Source organism: Grammomys surdaster, unplaced genomic scaffold (assembly GCF_004785775.1).
Source record: "Grammomys surdaster isolate TR1022 unplaced genomic scaffold, NIH_TR_1.0 126121, whole genome shotgun sequence".
NCBI classification, from domain to species: Eukaryota; Metazoa; Chordata; class Mammalia; order Rodentia; family Muridae; genus Grammomys; species Grammomys surdaster.
In genome coordinates this window covers 5,275,168-5,301,692 of record NW_021620929.1, presented here as the reverse complement: position 1 = coordinate 5,301,692, position 26,525 = coordinate 5,275,168, and the positions used below count along the sequence as shown (strand labels likewise).

The following is a 26,525-nucleotide window of genomic DNA, read 5'->3' as shown; positions in this document are numbered from 1 at the left end:
TGGATGGATGGATGGATGGGTGGGTGGGTGGGTGGGTGGATGGATGGATGGGTGGGTGGGCGGGCGGGCGGGCGGATGGATGGATGGATGGATGGATGGATGGATAGGTGGGTGGGTGGATGGGTGGATGAGTGGGAAGGAGGGTGGGTGGGTAAATGGATAGAAGGATGAATGGATAGATGGGTATGTGGGTAGATGGACAGACAGACTGTAAGAGATAGTGAGAGAGGATAACTAGAAAGAGAGAAGGTAGGTGGATAAATCACGTGGATTGTAAGGAGTATGAGTTGCTGGGGGGAAGAAAGGAACTGATGTGGAACAGGTACTTGTGGTACTGAGGGAGCCTGGAGGCCAGAATGAGCTTTGATGTGCTGATAGACCCCATATGTCCCTTCTGCCTGAAGTAAGCGAAGCAATTCCTTTAAACAGATGGGAACTGGTGGTTTCACAAGTTCCTAAGGAATCCTGCCTTTTATCGCCAGCTTGAGCTATTGTTTCTAATAGACCAATCACTTGAGACCTAATTATATTCATTTTTATTATTTATTTACCTGTTGTTTTGATCCTGCGGATGCCAGGGGCTGTACACACGCTAGACATGCGTTCTAGCCATTGAGAGACACCTAACCCTTGTCTTGTTACAGTTTTTGTTTTTGTTTTTGTACCCAAGAATTGAACCCCCACCAGTGCTAAGCACAGTCAGTCCTCCACAGTCTACACCTCCAGTTGAGAACTGTTGGATTACTGTCAGTTATTATTGTGGTGCTTGAAGAGTTAGTGGATTTTGAGTTCACATCTCAGTCCCTCCCTGGACACTACCCTAGATAACTTTTTCCCCAGACCCAAAGGGCAGAAGGCCCCTTAGTTTAAGCTCCCTTGGCATTATGGCTTTTGTTTCGGGTCTGGGGAGAGATGATACAGGCATTCCCACTGAGTAGCCTTCAGTGTCTGCAGAGCCTGGGAACAGTGAGCCTCATTCTTCAGGAGTAATTTAGGGAGTTTCCAGAGTCACCATCACACAGCTAGAGACTGACATGCAGTTCCTCTGCTGTCTTGAGAGCACATGTGTCTACCTCCACAATGGCGGTGATGGCCGCCAGGAGCTGCTGAGCAGCCATGTCTAAGAATCTATGAGCCTGATTCATGCTCAGCAACAAGAGAGTTTTGTTTCTTTTGTCTTGTTTTGGTTTGTTTTTGTTTTTGTTTTTGTTTTTTAAGAGGCTGGAGAAATGGCTCAGTGGTTAAGAGAGTCAACTGCTCTTCCAGAGGGCCCAGGTTCAATTCCCAGCACCCACATGGTGGCTCACAATTGTCTGTAACTCTAGTTCCAGGGGATCTGACACCCTCACACAGACATACACACAGACAAAAACACCAATGCACAGAAAATAAAAATAAATAAATAATTTTCTAAAAAATGGAAAGAGAAAGGTTGATGAAGACCCAAGTAAATCTCTCAAAGACAATGAAGAAGAAAAATCAAAACTGAAGCATGGGGGCTTGGGCCTACAGCTTGACGCCTTATGAGCAGGAGGGAATTAAGACTTAGGCTATCACTTTGGCAGGGGAAAGATATGGCAGGGTCTTCCTTTTTACATTCCACAAAGCCCCCTTGCCAGAGTTGTGTGGTCAAGGTAGGAAGAACCAGCTACTGTCAGAGGCTATGCCTAGCTTCTGAGGCTGCTGGGCATGTGAGTCTCCAAAGCGCTGAGAGAAAGGACAGCTGCATAATTTGGAAATCCTAAAACATATCTCCCTAACACACACACACACACACACACACACACACACACACACACACACACAACTTTTCTTTCTCTTTACCCTCCACCCGAAAGGATTCTTTCATTGAGTGTATAATGGCAACCCTTTGTTCTTCCCAGGCCCCTTCTTACTCCAGTTCTAGCCCAAGTGTTCTCAGAGCTCCTCTCTGCAGCCAAATTCCGGAGCTTGGGTTGCTAAGGGCCTGGAGAAATCAGGTAAAGCTCTTTGCAGCCCAGCACACAGACTGCTCTCTCCGTCCTTCTGGGAATGCAAAGCCATTCTTGCCCCGTTTGCAGAGAACTCTACCCAGCCTTCAGAACTGTCGAAGCATAAAGCGCTCCCGTTTACCTAGCACCCTTGACAGTTTGGGCAGAGCCTCTTCCCATCCTGCTCCTACTCTGGGGATGTTTTTGTGGAATATCACCCATAGAGCGTTGTGGCACAGTGGTCCTTACATGAACTTTTTCAGACTAAATCTAAGACAGATCTTAGCCAACCTGACAGGCTTGCCCAGACCCCAGTCCTCGAAAGGAATAGACAAAGCTATTTTTAGTGCGAGACACAATTGGGGCTTTGTTTTCACCCCTTGGATGAAACTGCAGGGGGCAGCTGTGAGGGGACCCCTCCCTGCTGCCCTCTCTCCAGCTCTAAGCCATGAAGCCAGGGTGGAAACATGCTCCTGTTCTTGCTTTCCTCCTTTCCAAGTGACTTCCCACTTGGGCTATTTTTAGCCCAGGACAGTTTGGCTGGAGCAGGAAGCCAGAGAGGAATGCCTGTTAGGATTTCTCATCCTGTTATAATGGGTTTGTGGTGTTCCCTTGACTGTTCAACTTCCCTTTCTCCACCCTCCACCAAAGCCTCAGGCCAGCCTTTGATGAAAGAATGAAGCAGTTTAAGTATCTGCTCTCAGGACCTTCTCTACAACCTAGTCCTCTTCAAATCTCCACTCCTCAGCCATCCCTGCTTTCTTAAGTCATAGCTCAGTGGCAGGGCACTTGCCACCCACTCGTATGACCTTGGATTTGATCTCAGCACTTCACAAAGGGGAGAGGGATACACTCAGCTCTTTCCTTTACAAGACTTTCACTTTCATCAAAACAATCCTACACATAGGGCTGGAATAAACCAATAATCTCCAAGCTGAGGGTGTTTAATCCCTCACATTGGTACACTACTTCTTAGTTCTCCTTAGGATTTAAATCCTTTATACCATTTGACGTTGAAAACCAGCTCTGAACATGGCCAGACAGATGCCGTAATCTGGGCTTCTTTAGAACATCGAGGTGTGTGTGGTTGGGAGGTGCGTCTAACGCTGTGCTGCAGACCAATGCTGTGCTGCAGACTGGTGTGACAGTTGGGGACCTGTGTGACAGCTGGGAGTCTTTTTATCCTTACCTGTCATTGTCCTTTGTTGTGTCCTGTGATTTAGCATGTTTATTACTGACAGGGTTCTCTGGGTGAGATGGGTGAGGAGGTTAAAAAAAAAAAGGTTGCCAGGCAAGATACCACCTGAGCCCAATCCCCAGAACCCATACAAAGATGAAGAGGACAGAACCAACTCCACAAAGTTAAACACAGCGGCTCTCCACTCAGGGCGATTTTGGACCATATATTTGGACGATTTATGGGAGGAATTTTTTTTTGAGACTATGTAGCCTTGATTGATGTGGGACTCAAAATCTGCCTGCCTCTGCCTCTGCCTCCTCTGCCTCTGCCTCCTCCTCCTCCGCTTCCGCCTCCCAAGGGTTGAGGTTTAAAGGTTTGGCCTATGTTACCTGGCAGGAAGTAGTCACAATTCAAGCCTAGGGTATTACTAAGATTTTGTGAATCAGTGTCTGGGACCCCGCTAGACTGTGACATATAGGATAAGAGACACCATCTCCTCACCCCCAACTCCTGAAATTATGTTCAGCTCTTCTCCAGGGTACCACAGTTAAATCAAGGGTTCTACTTCATAGTCTTAAGTTACCAATGCAACAAACCAAGTAAAGTTTCTCAGCTTTTGGGCACATGCTATAGGAACTCAGCCTTGGAACTCAGGAGGGAATCGGGTTTTCAGTAAGATCTCATACTTAGAAGAGCCCAGCTCTAACAATCATGTTGCCTCTGCATTCCACAGCCACACACATTTACAGTCTGACGAGAACCTTCTGTATCTTCTCCGCCAAATGGGACCCGGAGAAGGCTGTGCGGAATGGAGAGAGGAGACTGGAGAGCACCTGTGGTTTCTCCCTGTCCTCTCATGTCTGACCTGTCCTGTTTCCTGGCTCCTAGAATTGATGAGAGAATGTCCGATGCTCAGGGTGGCTACAAACTGGATGAAGCCCAGGCTGTGCTGAGGGAAACCAAAGCCATTAAGAAAGCCATTACCTGCGGAGAAAAGGAGAAGCAAGACCTGATCAAGGTGATGTGGACCCCCAGGGATACAGGCCTGGTACCCTGGGTATAAGGGCTTCACTATTTTCACATATCACACAAGCTATCAAGTTCTCAGTTTCTCAGTATCCGAGGAATTTCCCTAGTCTAAACTTTTTTTTTTTTTTTTGGAGCATTAACATGATACTGCCATGGAAATTTCTATACCCATCTTTGTGGGGTGGACACAGACACAATACAGGTGCCTCAAAAATCTCAAGGTGCTTTCTGGCTGTGTGTATAAAAATACACATGAAACATCAATTTTTCCGTTTAGACTGTGTTCCCATCCCTAAGATGATTTATTATGTAATGCCAATAGTCTGAAATAAAAAGAAAGAATCATAGGCATTTTGAATTGTAACCCTATGATAGTCACTGTACAGGTGTGTCAATGTCAGGTGCAATCAATTAGAAGACACTCCAGTGTGACACTCAGCAGCAGCTCTGCTCCATTGCAGCTGTACTGCGACAAACAAGTTCTCCAAGGAATCGTTTGATCATCCTCAGTGTACCGATGAGAAGCTGGCATGTAACAGCATGGTGCTCTGAACCTCTAGTCACAAGCTGTCCATGAGTACCCTGTTCCTGGGTCACAACCCTATTGTGTGCCAAAGTTATACTTACCCTCTACCAGGTTCCTTAAGACTGCTCCTCCTTTTCATGAAGATGAAGGAGAGAAGGCAGGCCCAGAAGCACTGAGTCACTTGCTTGAGGTCATTCAGTCAGTGGGAAAGCCAGACTGGAAGCTTTGTCTGGTTGTACTACCAAAGCCAGGTCCTTCCCACTGCCCTTACCACCCATCTTGTTTTTGATGAACCAACGACAGAGGCATTTAACCTGAACGTCATAATGTCCATTAGTCTGTCTCCTCTATTCTCTGAGCTGGGAACTGAACCATGGAGATAAGTCTATAACACAGTGCTGGGGCTAAGTGCTTTGCATTCGTGGCTCGGATTATGGCCATCTTACAGATAAAGACAGTCTGGCTCAGATAGCAAGTGGCAGAGCCATGTCCTGAGACAGGTGATTCACAAGCCATTCACTCCTGAATGTAATCCCCACTCAAAAGCCACCTAACCCTGAAGACCCCTTCCCATCACTCCGCTGACACCAGGAGTCCAGAGACTCAGAATTGCTGTGACTAGCTTTGGAAGGAAACATCAGCAAATGACAGGACTGTAGCCCAAGAACAGGGCGCTCATGGATAGCAAGGAGTAGTTCTGCTTGTGACTAGAGGTTCAGAGCACCACACCCCACTATCACTTGCCAGCTTCTCATCAGAGACGGATCATCAGATAATTCCTCAGAGAATTTGTTTGATGCAGTACAATTGCAGCAGAGCTGGAAAGACACGTGGCGGTGTCTTTTCATCGATTACACCTGTAAGTGACAGGCCTGTAAAGTAATGATCTTCGAGTTACAATTGCTACTATGAGAGCCCAACAGCAGATTGAGGAGGAAAGGGTTTATTTTGTTTACCCTTTCACTTCTAGGCCACCATTGGAGGAAGTCAGGACAGGAAGTTAAACAAGGCAGGAACCTGAAGGCAGGAGCTAATGCAGGGGCTGTGGAGGAGTGCTACTTACTGGCTTGCTCCTCATAGTATGCTCAGCCTGCATTTTTTTTTTTTAATATTCATTCACTCACTCACTCACTTTACAACTAGATGGAAGCCCCCCTCCCTTCTCTCTTCCCAGTCCCACTCTTTTCCCTACCAGCCTGGGGTGGCACAACCCCAAATGGGCCAAGCCCTCCTCTATCAATCACCAATTAAGAAAATGTCCTATTAATTAATGGACCAACAACAGATCCATTTAACCTGAACATTATAGTGTCCATTAGTCTGTCTCCTCTGTTCTCTGAGCTGGGAACTGAACCACAGTGCTAAGCGCTTTGCATGCGTGGGTCAGATTATGGCCATTCTACAGATAAGGACAGTCTGGCTCAGATAGCAAGTGACAGAGCCACCAGTCAGACCTTGAGACATGTGGTTCACAAGCCACCAATTAAGAAAATGTTTGCCTTCTGGAGGCATTTTCTCAATTGATGTTCCCTTCTTCTCCAATGACTCTCGCTAGAGTTGGGCACTGACTGTCCTTCTGAAGGATGCAGGTCCAACTCCCAGCACTCACATGGTGGCTTACAACCATCTATGTCCCCAGTCCCAGGAAATCTGATATCCTTTCCTGGATCCCTGAAGGCACTGACAATGAAAGACAGCACTCACTGTTCCCCATCCCTTCCTACACTGCAGAGTCTCGCCATGCTGAAGGATGGCTTCCGGACAGACAGAGGGTCACACTCTGACCTATGGTCCAGCAGCAGCTCTCTGGAGAGTTCGAGCTTCCCCATGCCAAAGCAGTTCCTGGACGTGAGCTCACAGACAGACATCTCTGGAAGTGTGAGTAGACCAGGGTAGCATCTGGGAGGCTGCACTAGGAGGAGAGCCACCTATTCTTGATCACCCGAGGAGCTGCCCGTGGATGCTAACTTGGCTCCGTGGAGCTCAGCTGTCCCTAGAAGACATGAAATGGTAGTATGAAGAAAGATCAGTGTTGGGGATTCCGCAGTTTAAGTACTGTCTGGCCAAGAGCCTGTAGGCCTGTAGGCCCTGCCCACAATGTGTTTTTAATGTGTGATGCATCTTCCTCTCATCTCTGTCATACCGTTTGGTAGCTCTGTTCCAGTTTTCTTTGACCAGCTGGTGAGCAGAGTTATTTCTTTCATTGTTCCCCACACAATGCTTGCAGCTTTCAGACAGCTGCTGCCTCTTGGTGCCAAGGTTCAGCCTGGTCCCAGTAGAGGTTAGTGGAAAATGCCACCAGGCATTGAAAGTGGCCAAGTAGGACCAGGCCACAGTAAGTGTACTCCTCAGAGAGCCTTTGCTCTCCTGGAGCCCGGAATGCTGAGTGAACCTGCTTCTTAGCTTCCCATTGGCTAAATACTACCTGCCCCGCCTGATTTCTGTAGCTATTGCCCAACTAGTAAGGGGATGCCCTGTTCCAAGTGTGATCCCATGAGCCTGAGGTTTCTTGTTTATGACAGGCAACTGCAGAAACAGGTTGGTCCCCCTTCCCTGTCCCAGTCATTCACCCAGTCCCAAGCGCCCCACCCCCACACCGAAAGCTGGACTAGGTATGCTTTTTACATTCTAGGATTGTCCTCTGGTGACCCAGGGCTTTCAGTCGAGCCTCTGCCTGGTGAGCCCAGGTTGGATACTGTGTATTTCCTGCTACTATTACCTCTCACCTGCAGCCCTCTGTGTGTTCGTTACCTGCTTTGGCCCCTTTTTCGGCTGTTAAATTGTGGTACTGTGGGCCTTTGGTTTCTTTCCCAAAGTACTGACGTACATGAGTTTGAGACTGTTCTTATGGACCCAAGGGAAGAGAAGTATTTTACCTAACCGTCTTCCCCACGGTCGACATAGCCAGCCCAGTGATTGGAGACTATTCTTGGCTCTGCCCACATACCATGTCAAGTCTTCCATGAGCTGTTGAAACCTGGCTCAGCACTGGCTTCACTGTGGTAATGATGTCATTCCTGTCTTCTTATCTGCCCTCTAGTTCAGCACCACCAGCAACAATCAGTTGGCCGAGAAGGTCAGATTGCGCCTTCGGTATGAAGAGGCAAAGAGAAGGTAATTCATGGTGGAGCTGTGAAAAGATTATAATCATAACTCCCATGGAGGGGATCCCTGTGAACATGCTTCTAGTGTTTAGGTTTTTGGGTTTTGGTGGGGGGTTGGTTTGGTTTAGTTTTGTTTTTGTTTTTTTGAGACAGGGTTCCTCTTTGTACCCATGTCCTAGAACTAGCTCTGTAGACCAGGCTAGCCACACAGAGATCCACTTGCCTCTGCTGCCCCAGTGCTGGGCTCAAAGGTGTGCACCACCACTGCCCAGCGAACACTCCTCTTGTTTACTCCTCATATAGATTATAAAGGTAGATGGAATCATCTTAATATATTAATCCTCCCGACTTCAAAGAGGAAGTTACTGACCCAGGACAGTAGACCAGCTGAACTATGTTTGAACCTAGATCTGTTTAACCTCAAAGCCTAGTAATTTTTCTATCTACCTGTCTTGGTTCCTATGGTCAATGCTTTCTGATGTTCTTGGAATCAATTTGGTTTGAAGAAGCAGTAAGTTTGTTTGGCTTGGCTCAGCAACAAGCTAAAGAAGACTGTGGACAGTTCTCACTTCACCAAGAAAGTGTTATTTGTGATAGTCTTCTGTTACTGTTCTATTGGGCATTGAACCCAGGGCTGTAAGCCTTCCAGGGAAGTGCAACAGCTTTGTCTCTGGTTGTTTCTCTAAGTGTGTTATGTGTTTATTTCAGACAAGGTTTCTCCATGTTATCCAGGCTAGCTGGCCTTGAACTGATCCCTAGTTCAGGAAGGCTTTTTATGATTTTGGGGATCAGGGTGAGGATACGGGGATTGAATCCAGGGCCTTGCACATGCTAGGCATTTAATGTTCTACTGTTGACCTAAGAGTCTGGCCTGATTTATTGTTTATTATGTGCATATGACATGTGTGCTGGGGCAGCATGGGGTAGCACACAGGTCACTGTGCACATGTCAGATGACAACTCTGTGGAGTCTGTTTTCTTCTTCCACACTGACATGGTCTCTGACCACTGAATGTGTGTCACTGAACAGCAAGCACCCTTAACCTGCTAAGCCATCTCGCCAGCCCCACAGATGTTCTTCTGAATGAAAATAAATTTAATTATGAAATCAGTCGTAAATCCGGAAGTAGCACCTCCTGCTTTAATTGCTTGTGCTTTCCGACTGCTTGCAGTTCAGGAATTCCAGACATTTCGGTGCCCATAAAGACTCTTATACTGGTATGGACGCTTATACCCGTATAGACTCTTAGAGTCACCATTAGGTCCCACTTCCACAATGATAAAGTCATAAATCCGGCCTTTCCAGAGCAATTGTGAAAAAGTGTAAGTTGATTATTTATTGTACTAAAAATATTTGTGCGCTTAGGGACTTATCTAATTTTAAAAACGTACAGCAGGGCTCACTGGGTAAGGGCGCTTGCTAACAAGCCTAACAACCTGAGTTCAATTCCAGGAATCCACATGGAAGGCAAGAACTGACTCCAGCAAGTTATTCTCTGCCCCTCCCCCCCCACATACACACATGGCATGGCATGGCATGCACACCTATACACCTGTACAAACAAATAAATAAATGTAATAATTTTTTTTTTAAAAAAAGGCTAACAGTAGAGTTCCTATTTTATTATTTATTAGAGAAGAGAAGTTTGATGTAGAATGTTCTATATGTTCTATGACTTTCCCAGGTAGTACAGTTAAAATTTGAACCCTGGATGTTCTGGCTTTGAGTTCGTGGTATTGTTTCTGCATCCTGAGCCAGTCTTATCAGGAAACAACTGACTGGGCGTGTTGGTGGTGACTAAAGTTAGTGACATCAGTTACTTTCCATACCAAGTTGCCAGTCTCTGAAGCTTCTCAGTGGGGCCACGCTACAATGTAGCAGAGCCCAGCCTGCGATTCTGTCAGTTCCCGAAGAACAGCACAACTCTTTGCAGTAGTGTCTGCAATTGAGTGGTAATAAAGGAAGTAAAGAAAAAGAAACTCAGCAGTCTAACCCACCCCTTCCCCCAGCTGGGGGCTTTGGCCTTAGACTCAGCTAGATCCAGGGTTGGGATAGTACAGCTTAAATTTAGTCCGGTCTTCTCTTCCCTGCTTGCCTTTGGGTTGACTTCATCCTCAAGCAGGCTTTCCTATGGAAACAGCAATAGGGATCTCCAGGAAGTCTAAGCTTACGGAAATCCAGGTTTCCTAAGTCAGCAGAAAGGCTACCTTTCTTTCCCAACCAATGGGTGTTTTATTTAGTGCTTTTGTTTATCTGTTTTGGGGGTGTGCGAGCTTGTGTTTTCAGTTTTTGAGACAGGGTCTTGCTGTGAATCTCAAGTTTGTATCAAAATCCTCCTCCTCCTGCTGCCATAGCCTCCCACACAGGTTCCTGAAAGTTTTGATAAATACTGAGTCTGGGAGTCACTGCTAGTTTTGAATGGCTTGTCATTGTCGAGGACCAGTAGACAGGGGAATTACAACTCCCAGAAGGTCCAGGTGTGGGTCATGTGGTCATGCTGGGATGGGGACTGAGGTCAGCTCACCAAGTGACTTGAGAATGTGTCCTTTCCTTAGAACAAGGGACAGTGACAAAAAGGGAATTGCTAATGGTGAGGTGAGAAGAAACCTGTCCAGTGTGCACCACTTAGGCTCCCGCTAAGGGCTCAGCGTTCATGTATCTGCACCTCTCATCCTTGAACCTTTGATCTCTTCCAGCCCGTAGCAATGCCTTTCTTAGATAATCAGGCAGAAAAGACAATACCCTATGAAGTGAGAAAACGGAGGGCGTGGGCCTTAAAGGATGGGAGAGATATAGTGCTAATTCAGGGAAACCTCTCCTGATGAGCCCTGGCAGGGTTTGTCCTCTTTGCAAACATGAGGGAGAGACTAGTAGTAGAGACACATCTGATTCTCCCAAGGTTGGATGACCTCAGGTTTAAAGTACAAGTAGCCTGAGAAAGGTACCCTGGGAAGAACACAGAGGAAGACGTCAGCCACTCCTCAGTATCCTGCTTGTAGCTGTGTCCCACCAAAGCCTGTCATTTCACTGGAGCCTTTAAGCACTGGCCATCAACAACCACATATTCATCAATTGCTATGTACATGAATACATAATTAACCCAGAGTTCCTGCTGGGACCCTTGGTTAGAGAAAGAGTTAGAAGGGTTTGTCTATAGAACTGGCTACGTATCACAGGGCATCTTGACTCCAGCAGTATTTTGGTAAAACAAAGTTTGGTCACGTTTCACATAAGCCTTGGCTCACAAAGACTGGCCGTATGTGGTGATTTTTTAATCTTGGGTGAGCCAGAGAGCACCCGTGCAATGAGATCAAGAAGTCTTTTGTATCTGCCCTTTAGGGATACAGTAACACCAGGGCATGAGAGCCCAGAGAACTTCAGAGGCCAGATCCTAAAAGTTATCATTTCATTGTTTTTGGAGGTTTATAGCAAAACTCTTTTAAGTCACATAAGAATACTATCCAATGTCTATAGAACACATGGCAATATATAGAGTTCTTTTTGAAGATCTTTCATACGGTGCTCGTGGGCTTTCTTTGGTTACCGTCATTATCCCCACCTTGCAGATGAGGAGCCTGGGTCTTACGAAAGTTAAGATTTCAGTCTGCCAACTACTTTCCTTACATTCAATAAGTACCTGCCACAGACCAGGCATTATGCTAGAAGCTGGGATACCAAAATGATTTTTGTTGTTGCTGTCGGGAATCAAACCCAATATCTTGTTTATGGGAAAGCACATGTTACACAACTGAGCCCTCAAATGTCCCTATCTCCTCAAATGACACCTTTTCCAATAAATTATTCTTTTCATCATAAAAGTCAAGGCCAAAACTCCTAATTCCAGGTCTCTGAACTCCGAGTTCATGACTGTTCTTCTCGTAACACTGCTATCACGTTCAGAGCTACAGGAGTAGCCACAGCCCGGTGATTACTCATCTTTCAGTACCTATTGTACACAGACCCTCTGCATACGTCATCACTGGCTTTCCCCCCATTCTGGAGAATAAGTAATTGCTTCTCTCATCTCAAAGGCTTGAGGTACTTTCCCATAACTGATGAGTGGTTCAACCAGCGATAGCAGTAGCTAGAAACATTTAATGAGGGATAAATATATACCAAATACTATGTTTTGTGGGTATACATGTGTGTATGCATGCATGTATATAAAACCTTCAGCCACCACCCCAGGAAGGAGATCTTAAAATTCCCTTCAGAGATGTGAGCGCCCCACCCAGGGTCTTAGAACTCAAAATAAGATGCTGTTGCCTGCCACGGTGTCTGGTCTCTACTGCACTAGGCTGAAACCCAATCGAAACGATAGCAGTAACTGTCAAAGTCTGCTCTGAGAATGTCCTGGATACTGGTACTTCATATCCTTAGAGAAACAACCTGTTTCCCAGTTCCCACAATACCATTTCTCATCTCTCATACCTTCTCAACTCCCAGGATCGCCAACCTCAAGATCCAGCTGGCTAAACTTGACAGTGAGGCCTGGCCCGGGGTGCTAGACTCTGAGAGGGACCGACTGATCCTCATCAATGAGAAAGAGGAACTTCTGAAAGAGATGCGCTTCATCAGCCCCCGGAAATGGACCCAGGGAGAGGTGGAACAGCTGGAGATGGCCCGGAGGCGACTGGAGAAGGACTTACAGGCAGCTCGGGACACCCAGAGCAAGGCGCTGACTGAGAGGTGGGTCTAGGGTTAGGAGATAAGTCCCCATGGCCCCAGGAAAAGGGAGAACATGCCAATCTGACCTGTCAGCCCAGCAGGAGCCAGGAGTGAGGGGTCATGGTGGGATACCTGAGCAGTCCTGCGAGCACCTGAGGTAGAGATGTCACAGCTTTCTAGAGCGGCACTTCAGAAAAGATGGCTTATATGGGTGTCCACCAGGACCCTGGTACTTCACACAGGAAGCACAGAGCAGGATAGTCTGTGCAGGTGCAGGCTCTCAGAAGGATATCTGCTCGTTCAAGTAAGCCCTGTAGCACTTTATCACCTGGGGTAGGCGTTCCACAACTTCCAGTGTTGTGTTAGTGACTCTTTGTCACAGGCTTCACACAGTGAGCATCTCTGCTTTACACACTTGGCTTGTACCCAGCATCACTGGGGAAAGCTTATTCATGCCCCCAAACACATACACACATTTGGAAATCACCGTGTTTGTGGGAAGAGAGGGTCCTCTGATGCTTCCTTTCTTTTATTAAATTGTCAGCCCTCGGTACCCATGGGTTCCACATCCTTAAACCAATCACGGATTGGAAACGTTCGAAGAGTAGATTTAAAAATGACAAGAATACAAATATTTGATATGTTACTCTTAACAACTGATTTTATAACACTTAGATTGTGTTCGGATGCAATGTGTAGAGATGATTTAAAGCACACAGGAGGGCAGGTAAGAAGGCTCAGTAGATAAAGGTGCTTGCCACCAAGTCTTGACAAACTGAGTTTAATCCCCAGGAAGGAGAGGAAAAATTGGACTCACATGTATACACACACTATAATAATAATAAAGCATACAGGAGAACATGTATGTGCAATGTACAGGTACTATTTTATTTATATGCAGTCTTGAATATCTGAATGCTTTGGTATCCGTGGGGTATCTGTAGCCATCTCAAGGATATGTGACTGTGTCTTTTTCTTCTTCATGACCTATCAAATTGATTTCAGCACATTTTGGGGGGTTGAAGTTTGGAGACCAGGGGTATGCATTGGAAGTCACAGATTAGAATGCTTATGGGCCAAGCAGGTAACAAAAATGCTTGAGGCCCACTAACTGCAGACTGTCAGTCTGGAGGGGACTGCCCCTACTTTTCTACAGTGGGTGCCATTTCCTAGATCCAGCAAGCAGGAGAGTGGGCTGCATGCTCCCTGTGGTCCTTATATTTCTTTTTTTGCAATGCTAGAGATACAACCCAGGGCTTCACAACATACCGGCCAAGTGCTCAACTCCAGAGCTATACACCACAGGAGAACTTGAAAAGCTTGTCACTTGGATTTCTAATTATCAAATACTGGTGATTAATCCAAACTGTAAAGAAGCCATTAACCAACCTCATCTTTGACCTTGACTTAAGAAGCAAGCCACGAGGTCATGCTGTCTGCCTCATATCCATTTCAGACTCTGTATTTCCGTTGCTGCTCCCTGAAACCCCCATTCCCTCAATACCAAGTGGAGAATCCAAGACATCCGTTCATCTACCTATCCACCCATCTGTCTGTTCTTCCGCCCGTCTGTCTGTTTGTCCATTCATTCACTCACAGAAGTTAGCATGACTATTACGTGAGGTCAAAATGGAAGGCTGCTGTCCGTGAGTCAGTGTATTGGTCCCTTTTCTGTTGCTGTGGGAAAACAGTGTGACCAGGCATCTTACAGAAGAAAGAGTTTATTTGAGCTTACAGTTACAGAGGGTCACAGTGGATCCTGGCAGGGGCGCGTGACAGCAGGTGGCTGGAGCAGCAAGCGTGGAGCTCATATATTGAAACAACGAGTAGAGAGAACAAACCATATAAGGCAGAGCCGGAAGCTCTCAAATCCTGGCCCTGGTGACACACTTCATCCAGCAAGGTGACACCTCCTAAATGTCTCCAAACAGCTCCACCAGTAGGGAAACAAATATCCAAATAGATGACCCTATGAAGAATGTTTTTGTTCAAACCATGACCATCACAAAGGGACCCCTCCCCAGCAGCCAAATCTGCTGGAAACTGGACCTCAGACCTTCTAGTTTCTCAGACCATCGGAAATAGATTGTCAAATGCAAAAGAGAGTGAGGGAGTGTGTGTGTGTATGTGTGTTCCCGCTTGCACACACACACATGTGTGTGTGTGTGTGTGTGTGTGTGTGTGAGAGAGAGAGAGAGAGAGAGAGAGAGAGAGAGAGAGAGAGAAAGAGAGAGAGAGAGAGAGAATGAGAATACAATGGGGGAGGGGAGAGTTCTTTTCAATGATTTGCAAGCCTCTTCCGTCTATTTTCATTTTGTCCATAGCACACCTTGAGCTAAGTTTTCCCACCACCCCCTTAAAGAGAGGGGAGTTGAAGCTGGTGATTTTCCGTTTTAATTTTTTATAGTAATATAAATAGTGTGTGTAAACATTTACAAAGCAGGATGATATTTCAGCGTATGTCCACCCTAAATGCTGGGGATACCAGGATGGTTGGCGTTGCTGCTGTTGACATTTATCATGTCTAATTAGAAGCCTTCAGCGTCTCCTCGCTGCTTGGAAATACATTGCAGGCTTTTCGCTGCAGCTACCCGACTGCAAGATAAGAACACCGGAACTAATTCCCCATGTGAATGTATTTCGGGACTCATTATCGCCCTCCCTCTAGCCTTCCGAGTGACCGCGGCTCTTCTCTGCTGCGAGATCGGTTTCTATAACTTCTAGAAAGAGAACATGCAGTGTTTATGTAGGTCCACTTCATTTCATTTAACACAGCGTCTTCCAGATCCGTCTATCTCACTCCAAATGACAGTATTTCATTCTCTCTCTCTTTTTATGATTTAATAATATTTGTACAAGCGTATACGCGCCCACCCACACACAGTCATTTTCAGATGTGTGTAATTGTTCGGGAGCAGGAATAAGCAAGGGGAATCATTCCCCTAGCAATGCAAAGTACAAACCTGGTTTGTAACGCAGGGAAACAAGCCTGTGCCCAGCAGAAGCCGTCGGGGAATGTCAGGTGTCTGTGTGTGCTCTGGGAATACACAGCCCCGCAGCCCTTGACCTCTGAAGCACCCAGCTCGCAAATGCTAGCTGAGTAAGTCCTCACTACTGAGTAAGCTCCACTTTCACTAATGTCTGATGGGTGTTCAGCCTCTGCCCAGCCCCTCGGGGCCTCAAAGAAACCCTTGATTGCTAACTGGACCAATCTTTCCTGGCCAAGCACGTGATCAGAACTACTAACAGGGACATCTAGAATCTATCCACTTTCCTTTTGTCCTCTACTGGCAGGAATAGCCGGCCAGCTCTGATCCATCACCAGTCCAGTATAAGAAGGAAAATAGTGGACCATAAATAATTTTTGTTTGATAGCCCTCAGAAGCACTTGCCCAAAGGCACTGTACTGGTTTTCCTGGAGCCGTAGTACCCTTGGTTCTGTCTATATGTCCTGTCTTGTACCTTTAGTGTTTGTAGACGGTATAAATGGGTGGGTGGCCTGGGCAGGTCCTGATTGGGCCTCTAGCCAGTTCCTGTTCTCACCCACCACTAGACCCAGTGACTGTCCCTAGGAGCCTTTGGCTGTCCATCATCTTCTCTGCCAGAAGCTGGAGAAAATACATTGATCAAAGCTCTGCTTGATTCTTGCTAGGTCAAAAGAGATACCTTATATATACTTCCAATATGGCCTTCATTTGCTTCATAAGGAATAAAAGAAGGCCAAGGCCCTGAGTACTAGAAGTCTGTAAGCATTGGACCAGATTGTAAATTGAGATGTTGACCTACTGTGAAAGCTTTTCTTTCCTGAAGCTAGAACCAGAGGTTCCTTTAAGCGCCTCTCAGGAGTACTGTATGTGCCAGACCTAGTAGCTTGAGAGCAACCCTTTTTACAGATGAGGAAATCGAGACTCACCTACCACTACCCAGTGACGGAGCTGGGATTAGAAGCAACCATACTTGGGATTCAAGCCCTTACTAACTTTAAGCAGCTGCCAACTCAGAAGGCCTTTCAATATTGCCTTCAACTCCATCTTTCAAAGGTCTGATGGAGCATCGACTCCACATGCCAATCTAGGGAGCCTAGACTCTCCACTCCTCCATTGATGAGACCACGCAGAAGTCCTGGAAGGCGAAGTCTTTGGGGAAAACACAGCAGCTGGGAAGGCAGTGAGCACAGGGACAAGAAGCCATTGTGCCCTAAAAGGGTTCTGAGGAGAGAAGCCACAGGAACAGGAAGGAAGGAACTGATAATCTACAGCTGATTCTGATCCTTCTGTCTATCCTTACTGCTGGGCCTCCAGATTCCTGCTAAGTCATGCTCTCTGTTTCTCTTTGTTTCTCTCTGTGTGTGTCTTTCTCTGTCTCTCTCTGTCTCTGTCTCTGTCTCTGTCTCTCTCTCTCTCTCTCTCTCTCTCTGCCTCCCTTTCTCTGTCTTCTCTCCTCCTCTCCCCTTCACCTCCCCTGTGCCGTTTTTACATGTCTCCTTCCTTCTCCCCTTCGTTTGTCCCTCAGACCTGCCTTCACATTCTTTATATTCCCCATGCTCCGCTCTCTCCCAGCCATGTGTCAGAGCTGGTGTGCAGTCACACAGGATGCTTGTCAGATCTTGGGTACCATACACCACCCCCATCCCTGGGGGGCAGGGGACCAATTCTTCAGGCCTGAGATACAGCCCAGACTACTGCATTTTTAACCAGCATCCCAGGTGCGAAGCTATAGTTTGTGGGCATTCAGGCCTCACCCCCTGGATCTTCTTCCTATCTCCATGATTGATGTATTCACAGCCTCCCAGCATGTGCTGGGCACGTCCCTCACATGCCATCTGGCCTGCTAAGCCTGCTGCTGCTGGGAGGGGACCGCTGCACCTGTGTGGTACAGTCTGTGGCTACCCCTTCCATGCTCAGGGAGTCATGTCAGTCCAACAACAGTTCCCTCTCCATCCTGCCCAGTCTCCAGGGAGGATCTGCGTTTGCTCCCGGTGTGCCCTGGCTTGCTCTATAGAAACCGTGAGCTCCACCTCTTGACCCCACACTCATCGTCCTTTATGGGCTTTGCTCTTAGAGAAGGATGGGACATTCCACAGCCCCATACACTCCACTGAGAATTTCGGGGCTTCTTCATTACAGGCCCCCATCTGCCAGCCTGCCCTGTGTCCCTATCAGCCCCAGGCAAGAATCTGGAAGGAAACCTTTAGAGATTGAGTTGGTCAAGCATCATGCCAAGGACAGTCAGCCTACTGCTCTGGTTGTTCTCTGAGTAATTTCACAGGTTCACTTGCCCAGTAAAAATCCCGACACGCCCCCTCTGCTCTTGAGTTGTTTCTGAGGCCATCTCTGGTCTCATATGCTAGAGGTCGGGCTGTTGTGGTAGAGAGATGACCTGGTTTGGTTTGATTTTATGTGAAAACTAGCCCTTGCCCTCTGGCCACAAGCTGGGCTGACTGAGTTCTTGGTCCTTTCCTGAGTCCAGGGAGCCAGGGTCACTCAATTCCTTCTCCAGCCGGGCGACAGAGAGGGGCACTGAGTTACCTTGACATGGAAATTTATCATCCAGACCCCTCAATAGAGTGAATGAACTCAGCCACTTCATCCAGGAAAAGAGTACCCCTTCCTTCCCGACTCCTTTCTGTCTACTGAGCCACCTCAATTTCTCTAATTAGTTTGATCCAACTGCTGCAAGGAATAGCCCCAAATCTCTGTGGATAAGCACTCTTGAAGTCTATTTCTTATCCATATAATATCTTAGTATTCCTAGTAACTGGCAGCCTCCCTTGTTGAAGAGCCCAAAGTTTGACCCCTTCAAGGCCACAGAGACTGAGGAAAAGAACTTCCCTTAACCAGTTCAGTCTGATACACATGGTTTCTCCCCATCCCCCATTGGCTAGAACTTGCTCATGTGCCTCAGCAGATGTTAGAGAACCCTGGAAAGTTATCTAGCTTTGATCCCTGGAACCCAGGAAGACACAGACAAGGGTAGGTGCCAGAAAGATGGTCATGAAGCCATTTGCTCGTTCTCAATTAGGGATTGCTTCCTCTGCCTTTTTTCCCCCTATTATTTTTTGGACCTTGTTACACCATGCACTCACTAGATGCCTGTTGTCTTCCACCCTCCGTGCTCTGTAAGAGTTCTCGTTCCCTCACTACTGTGTCCCTGGTGCCGGGAACAGCATCCAGTGTCACCTGGAGGAAGGAGGGAGGGAGAGGAAGGGGGTAGCAGTTGAAAGGATGGTAGGAGAGGGAAACAATGGTAGTTGGGTGGGATCCTAATTCTTCCACTAATTCCATCATTTTGAGTAAATGATGTAACTAGGAGCCTCAAATTTTCTCATTTGTACTGTTATAATCATCCTCCCTATGCACATATCATGACGTCCTAAATCAACGCAATGTGTTATGGTTCCTAGCTTAGTCTCTAAGGTGTGGCAGGTGGCCACACCTTACTATACTTACTATACTATTCTTACCATAGAATTTGTATATAAAGAGTCTGTGCTTCTCCACAACACCGGTGTATGATGTTTCTACCCAGTTCCTGTGAATGTGTCCTTGGGCTGGCGTGTCCATCTATTAGGGCACGGGCCTTGTTTTTCTTTTTGGAGATCAAAGGAAGACCTGGAGAACTGCCCCCCTTTGGAGTGTTACTGTCTTACCTCCTCTCCCTCAGGTTGAAGTTAAACAGCAAGAGGAACCAGTTGGTGCGAGAACTGGAGGAAGCCACTCGGCAGGTGGCTACCCTGCACTCCCAGTTGAAAAGGTGAGACGTGGGTGATGACTGTCGCCATGGGGACTGCCAGAAGGTGGCCCAGCTCCATGCTGCCCTTCACCAATCCTCCTTGGCTTGAGAAAAGACATTTAGAAGCATAGAAGGTGGTCATTCTAGCAGATGCAGGGGTTGATTGGCCACAGGGTGCTTCATCCCTTGGGACTGTACATACAGAGATGGCCCCTGGAAAGTGTACCACATCTGCCTTCTAGCCCACAATTGTAGCATGTGATAGGTTTCCGTAGCTTGGGCCTTTAATGGTTGAAGCATATTACTAGAACTTCATAGTAACATTTTGTTAAGCACTCCACCCCAACCCCCCAAAAAAGTGTTTTTTTTCCCCTGTTTATAGCAATATATAGACTTTTTGATTGTCATTTAGGATGTGAGATTTTTTTAGGATGTAATATTTTAAGTTAAATATTTTAACATATTTAAAAAGTAAATTACAGCTGGGTATGGTATCCCATGCCTTTAATCCCAGCACTTGGGAGATAGAGGCAGGCAGCTCTCTGAGGCCAGCCTGGTCTACATAGCAAGCTCCAGAACAGCCAGAACCACACAGAGAGACCCTATAACAAAAACAAAATTGGAAAAAAAAAGTGATGAGAGCTGAGTGTGCTGGGGTGCACTTGTAATCCCAGCGTTTAGCACATGGGAGTGGAAGAGGGGGAGACTAGAAGTTCCAGGCCAGCCTCAAGGCCGTGCACACCTCCCCCACAAAAGAGAAAAAAAAATGGGAGTCGATTTCAATAAAGGTATTATTAAGTGTGGCACACCCCTTTAATCCCAGCAGTCAGAAGGCAGGGGCAGGCCTTATCTCTGTGAGTTCAAGGCCATCCTGGTCTACATATCCAGTTGCAGAGCTGCCAGAGCTACACAGTCAGATCCCATCCTGATCAATCAGTCCATCAACTAATCAATCAAAGGAAACAAACAAAAGAAATGTTTTTAATAAAGAGGCAATGTGGCCAATAAGAGATAAAGATAGAAGGAAAAAGTAGAATCTAGGGGTATGGTTTCTAACTATAATCCCAGGACTCAGAGCTTCAGACAAGAGCCTCAGGAGTTTAAAGCCAGCCTGACCTATAAAGCAAACCTGACATACAAAGCAAGAGGCTCATGGGCTCACATACCCGCCCTGCTCCTTTGGGTCCCCAGCTCTCTCCAGAACTCCTCAGTGAAATTGGGTGCGTTGTCCAACTTAGGCTATCAAGTGGGCTGAAAGATGGATGCCCACAGTTCCAGAGCCCTGTGGAGTTCCCAGCGAGTCCCTCACTCCTTGTTATCTCTCTCCCCTTTACATGTCCCTAGCCTCTCAAGCAGCATGCAGTCACTGTCTTCAGGCAGTAGCCCTGGGTCACTTACGTCCAGCCGGGGCTCCTTGGCTGCTTCCAGCCTGGACTCCTCCACCTCAGCCAGCTTCACTGACCTCTATTACGACCCGTTCGAGCAGCTAGACTCGGAGCTCCAGAGCAAGGTGGAACTGCTGTTCCTGGAGGGTGCCACAGGCTTCCGGCCCTCGGGCTGCATCACCACCATCCATGAGGATGAGGTGGCCAAGACCCAGAAGGCAGAGGGAGGCAGCCGCCTGCAGGCCCTGCGTTCCCTATCTGGCACTCCAAGATCCATGACCTCCCTGTCTCCACGCTCATCTCTCTCCTCCCCATCCCCTCCCTGTTCCCCTCTCATCACTGATCCCCTCCTGACTGGAGATGCCTTTCTGACCCCGCTGGAGTTTGAAGACACAGAGATAAGTACCACTCTTTGTGAGCTGAGCCTCGGCAGCGGCGGCACCCAGGAAAGATACCGGCTGGAGGAGCCAGGACCTGAGGGCAAGCCACTGGGCCAAGGTAAGGAGCACAGTATCCTCATGGGGAACCAGAAGGCAGGAGATTCCTGTGATAATTCCTAACTGTTGATGGCTGGGTCTTTATGTGGTTGGTTTATTTATTCAGTAGATACTGACAAATGTAGAATGTGCTAGGGTTTTGTTTTGCTGTGGTGGATTTCATTCAACAGATATTTACTGCCTACTAAAATGAATCCAGATCCTGGGCTAATTGAATGTGAATGGATTAAGTCATCTAAGCTTTCCATAGACACGGCAAACGTAGCTGCTGAGGATCAGTTGACGACAGACAAGGCTGCCCTCCCCCGCTGTTGCCACAGGCATTAGATATGTACCAGGCAGAACGTGTGGGAAGGGAATACAGCAGGATATGTAGTAGAGCCTTTGGGTGGAGGGGAGCCAGCCAGGTTTGGAATGGATTGCACCTTAAATGGTGAGAGGGACCGGGGGACGGGGAGGGCAGTGAGAGTAAGATGCAACAGCATTCAACTAGAACCCCGGCGTTTAGGAGGAAGAGGCATGAAGATCAGGAATACAGAGTCATTTTCCACTATATAGCCGTTTGGTTTGAGATCTTTTCTCAAAACACAAAAAACATGGGCTGGTAAGATAGCTCGACGGGTAAAGGTACTCATTGCACAGCCGTCGCAACCTGAGCTGGATACCCCGAACCCAGAGTACAAGAAAACTCATTCCCAAAAGATGTCCTCCGACTTCCACATGTGTGCCATGGCACGTCCATGTGTAAGCGCAGGCAAGCGCACACACAGTAAATTTAATTTATGGAAGGGGAAAGGAAGGAAGGGAATAAAATCTCTGGGACCACTATAGTATTTATAACTTGTGCGCGCTCTCTCTCTCTCTCTCTCTCTCTCTCTCTCTCTCTCTCTCTCTCTCTCTCACACACATATACAGTAATATTAAATATAGTATGGGGGAGGGGAAGGGAGGGAGTAAAATCTCTGGACCTCCGTAGTGTGTATAACTAAGCAGCTGTGACCCAGTGCCAGCATCCTGAGCACACAGGACCTGGGAGTGAGATGTGGATTTTAAACTAATTATAAAATCATCATTAGAACCTTGTTATTAGAACCCAGGAATGACTTGCACTTCTTCACGGGGTCAAAAAGAACACTCTGGAGTTGGTTAGGATTCTTCAGACTGCTGAAATGACAACTCAGGTTTGTTAGAAGGAAGCCTGTAGCAGCTGTCACATAGCAAATTGCAGTTCTCCACACTTATCTGAGATGTATTGTATAAGAAAAAATGGGTTGTTTCTTCTCTGCGCATTTCATAGAGAACACAGAGGTTCGGAGAGGTAACATCCCTTGGCCGGGGTTGCCATCACAGCAAATAAGCTTGCCTTGGAAGCTAGGTCTTTTTGATCTCAGAGCCCAGTCTCTCTTTGCCATGCTTTATCGTTAAAATTGGAGGTAGCTCATTGTCCCCAAAATGTGTGACTACTTGCTAGGCCCACCTGGACATTAAGCACACTAGGGGCTCTACCTAGCACCCTCAGTGCCCTGTCGACAGTAGCATTGGCTTTTGTGTTTGGGTTGAGGCAGAGGAGGTTCAGGTTCTGCTGTATACGTTTACCCACTTAAACCTCATACCTCTATGAAGCCTGGATTGTTTTTTAAGACTGGGCAGTCGTGTGGCTGCCGTCCACAGGAGCCAATGGTAGGTAGGGGAGTGAGGTTTTCAGGTTAACTAAAGGTTCTGAATGTCAGCCATTTCTTTTAAGGAGGAGCTGAGAGATCCCTGGGGTTCCCTCATCAGGAAGGGAATTTTCTTTCAAACAAAAAGACAAACAAGCCTCCTACTACTGCAGGTGGCAAGCTTCGACAGATTGATCCCCAGAGAGAAGGGGGTGTGGGTAGAACCTCTGCCACAGCTTAAGATTAGTGTCTCTGTTAAGAATTCAGGACCACACCAGGACACTCAGACCAGGTCCTGGGAAGGGACCCTCCCCTCCATTCCCCCCACCCCGATGTTGGACTTTGGGGTTCATAGGGTGGAGGTAGCATGAGATGAGATGAGGGACATGTTTCTTTCACACCATCTCCAGCAGCGCCCCCCCCCCCAGCAGTGCCAGGCAGAGCTCCAACGCTAAGCAGGTTATGCGATTAGTGCTGCCGTTCAGTCACCAGACAAATTAATCTCCTTAAGTGGTTTAGCGGAGGGTGGAGATGTGTGTGTGGAGCTGAGGGTGGGAAGTCTCCGAGGGCTCAGCGGGTGTGGCACAAGGCTGAGAAAGCTTTCTCCTCATCTCCAGCACCAGATGTGTCTCAGGCTCCCCTCACCACTGACCTGTCTTCCCCAGCCTGCCAAAACCCAGTCTCTGTGCAGCACCATACACCAAGCCTTCTTCTTCCAAGGTCTTCTCCATCTGCCCCAGGGTCTGGAGTGGACCACTGCTTAAGAGGAGTATTTATTTGGCTGTATGTGAAATACCTAGAGCAGACCTTCATGGATGGCAAGGCGTGACTTCTTCACCTTTGCAGTGCTGAATTTCACACGCTCACTTCTGTAGCACTGGGCCCTGCACACTATGGGTGCTCGTTACTTGGGCATGGAGGAAACACATACCACATGCAAAGAGCCCAGTTGCGACCCCAGCCAGAGACCTCTGCTAAGGGGAGAGAGGGAGAGAGGAGGAAATACTACTACTCTGTCTCTGGGCATGGTAACTCTGGTTTGTAGTCCCAGCACTCAGGAGGCTCAGGCAGGAAGATCATGAGTTCGAAGCTAGCCTAGGCTGTATACCAAAACCAAATCTTAAAAGCCAAGAAGAGGCAGGTCTAGGGAACTAATACAGTGTTTGCCTCACAAACGTGAGGACCTGAGTTCGAGTCACAGAATTGACATTAGAAAAAGAAAAGAAGCTAGTATTGGGAGTGTGTGCTTGCAATTTCAGCACTGGGGAGGCAGAGACAGTGGACCCCTGGGGCTTGCTGGCCAAGTAAGCTATTAATGGTGAGCCTTAGGGTAAGAAGCCCTGTCTTAAAAACCAAGGGATATGATGACTCCTGAATAAGAGTGCTTGAGTTGCCCTCTGGAACAAACATGTATGCACACATAACACATATACTTCTGCATACACACACACACACCCTCAACATCCTGCAGTGGAATTAGTAGTCTCTGTACTATGGACTTTCCCTCATTCAGTGCCCTGGTAGCTCTATAAAGTAGGTATCATCTTTACTTCACAAAGGAGGAACCTAGGATTTACTGGGGTTCAGTCAGTGTTTCAGGATCATAAGGTGGTATGTGGCACAGCCATGTTTGCAACCAGGTGATTTTTTTATTTTATATAAATGAGTGTTTATTCTGCTTGTATTTACATGTACCACACATTCATGTCCACACCTTTGAAGGCCAGGAGAGGGAGGCAGATCCCCCAGACCTGAGGTTCCCCAATGTGCAACTGTCTACAGTTGTGAGCTGCCGTATAGGGCCTGAGAACCAAACTTTGGGCCTTGTCAAGAGCAGTAAATGCTTATAATTGCTGACACACCTTTCCATCCTGCCAGACAGTTTTGTTCCAGAGTCTGGGGTGTTACACAGTGTAATAGTCAGGGTTCTCAACCTTCCTAAGGCTGCAACTCTTTAATATGGTTCCTAATGTTGTAGTGACCCCCCAATCATAAAATTATTTTCATTGCTACTCCATTAACTGTAATTTTGCTACTGTCATGAATCGTAAGGTAAATATATTTGGAGAAGGGGTGGTGGTCCACAGGGTCAAGGGGATTTATTAGAATGACTTATAAGCTATGGTCCAGCTAATCCAACAGTGGGCTGCCTACGTATGAACAGAAGGTTCTAGAATCCAGTAGTTGTTCAGTTCATGACGCTGGCTGGATGTCTCAGCTGGTCATCAGCATACCCCAGAATCCCATATAAGTAGGCTCTACTTCCAATGAAGGAATAGGCTTGCCAGCAAGAACAAGAACAAGCAGGCAAAAAAGAGCGAGCTTCCTTCGTCCATATGCTTCTATAGGTAGCCAGCAGAAGGAATGGTCTGTATTAAAGGTGGATCTTCCTGCCTCAGAAGATTTGGATTAAAGGTTTATTTTATTTTCCCACCCCAAAGATTGAGATTAGCAGTGGATCTTCCTAGTTTAAATTAATTAAAATAGAAATCCCTCACAAATGTGCCCAGCCATTGGGTTTTAGTTCATTCCAGATGTGGTCAAATTGATAGCTATCACAGATATGAAATCACATGACTTCTTCCCTTGTCTTGAGATGAGAAGGACCTTACCTGAGTGTTCAGAGGTACTGGAATTCACTGGGACCACCAGGTGAGCAGGGCAGAGTTGTGTGGTTTCTGAACTTGACTTTCCCTCTTTTGTCTTCCCCTCTTCCCATACAGCTGCAAGTGTGGCCCCAGGGTGTGGCCTCAAGGTGGCTTGTGTGTCTGCTGCAGTGTCTGATGAGTCAGTGGCCGGGGACAGTGGCGTGTATGAGGCTTCAGCGCAGAGGTGGGTTTCCCAGAGTTGTTCTGTTCTGGGGAGTCTGTGAGCTCTGGATGTTCAAATACATATTCCACAGGATGTGCCTTTCTTCCGGCAGTCCTCTGGGGCCATGCCCAACATAAAGACAGCAAGATGCAGCAAGGCTCCTAGGGCAGACGTGGGTTCTGGGGTGATAGTTGCTGAACGTACACCAGGGAACTAGATGCTAGAGAAAGGGAGTATATTCTAGAGAGGGCTGCCAAGCACCTAGGAAAATGAGGCTCCAGAGAAACACGGAGCACACAGCCAGCAGCCTCACAAAAAGAACCCTGATTACAGAAAATGCCTTTGTCTATGGGCAGGAAGCTAACCCCTTCTGCTGGTGTTTTTCAGACTAGGTACTTCTGAAGCTACTGCATTCGACAGTGATGAGTTGGAAGCTGTGGGTGCCACTCGGGTTCAGATCGCCCTGAAGTAAGTGATGGGAGAGACAAGGACAGAGGGAGGGCTTACAGAGGACCTCTTCTTCATTGACCATATTGCACCTTCATGGCTATCCAGGGAAGAAGAGAACCCGCTAGCCTTGATGGGCTCTGAATAGGGGGTTACTTTCCCCTTCACCACAGATGAGGAATGCCAAGTTTCTTGTGACTGGTACTGAGCTAGACAGTGGCAGATGGCATAGGCTTCCTGTTTGCATAGTGTTTTATGGTGATTGTCCTTCCATCCCCATCCAGGTTCCAATGTCACCTTAGGGTGACCCTGGGGCCACATTGCTGTTGCTGTTAGTTTCTCTCCCTAGGGGATGACTTCCACATTTTCTTAGGCAAACGTTTTAATGTCAGAAATACTCACACTCACTTCTGGTACCTCTTTAAAAATTGAACCAACTGGATCAGTTGGGTGGCTTCACAGAAAGAAAGAAAGTAAGAAAGAGAGAGAGAGAGAGAGAGAGAGAGAGAGAGAGAGA

General features: G+C 47.2%; 1 protein-coding gene across 1 annotated transcript in view; it reads left to right on the top strand.

Annotated features, from left to right (window-relative positions):
• The window catches only part of Wwc1 (WW and C2 domain containing 1), a 146,856-nt gene that overhangs the window by 91,250 nt on the left and 29,081 nt on the right, over positions 1 to 26,525 (top strand). Inside the window, exons 6-13 of the mRNA XM_028756466.1 lie at positions 4,039 to 4,168; positions 6,437 to 6,583; positions 7,746 to 7,819; positions 12,257 to 12,499; positions 19,142 to 19,231; positions 20,555 to 21,093; positions 25,474 to 25,582; positions 25,949 to 26,029. Of these exons, the coding sequence (XP_028612299.1) occupies positions 4,039 to 4,168; positions 6,437 to 6,583; positions 7,746 to 7,819; positions 12,257 to 12,499; positions 19,142 to 19,231; positions 20,555 to 21,093; positions 25,474 to 25,582; positions 25,949 to 26,029 (1,413 nt within the window). The remainder of the gene's footprint in view (positions 1 to 4,038; positions 4,169 to 6,436; positions 6,584 to 7,745; positions 7,820 to 12,256; positions 12,500 to 19,141; positions 19,232 to 20,554; positions 21,094 to 25,473; positions 25,583 to 25,948; positions 26,030 to 26,525) is intronic.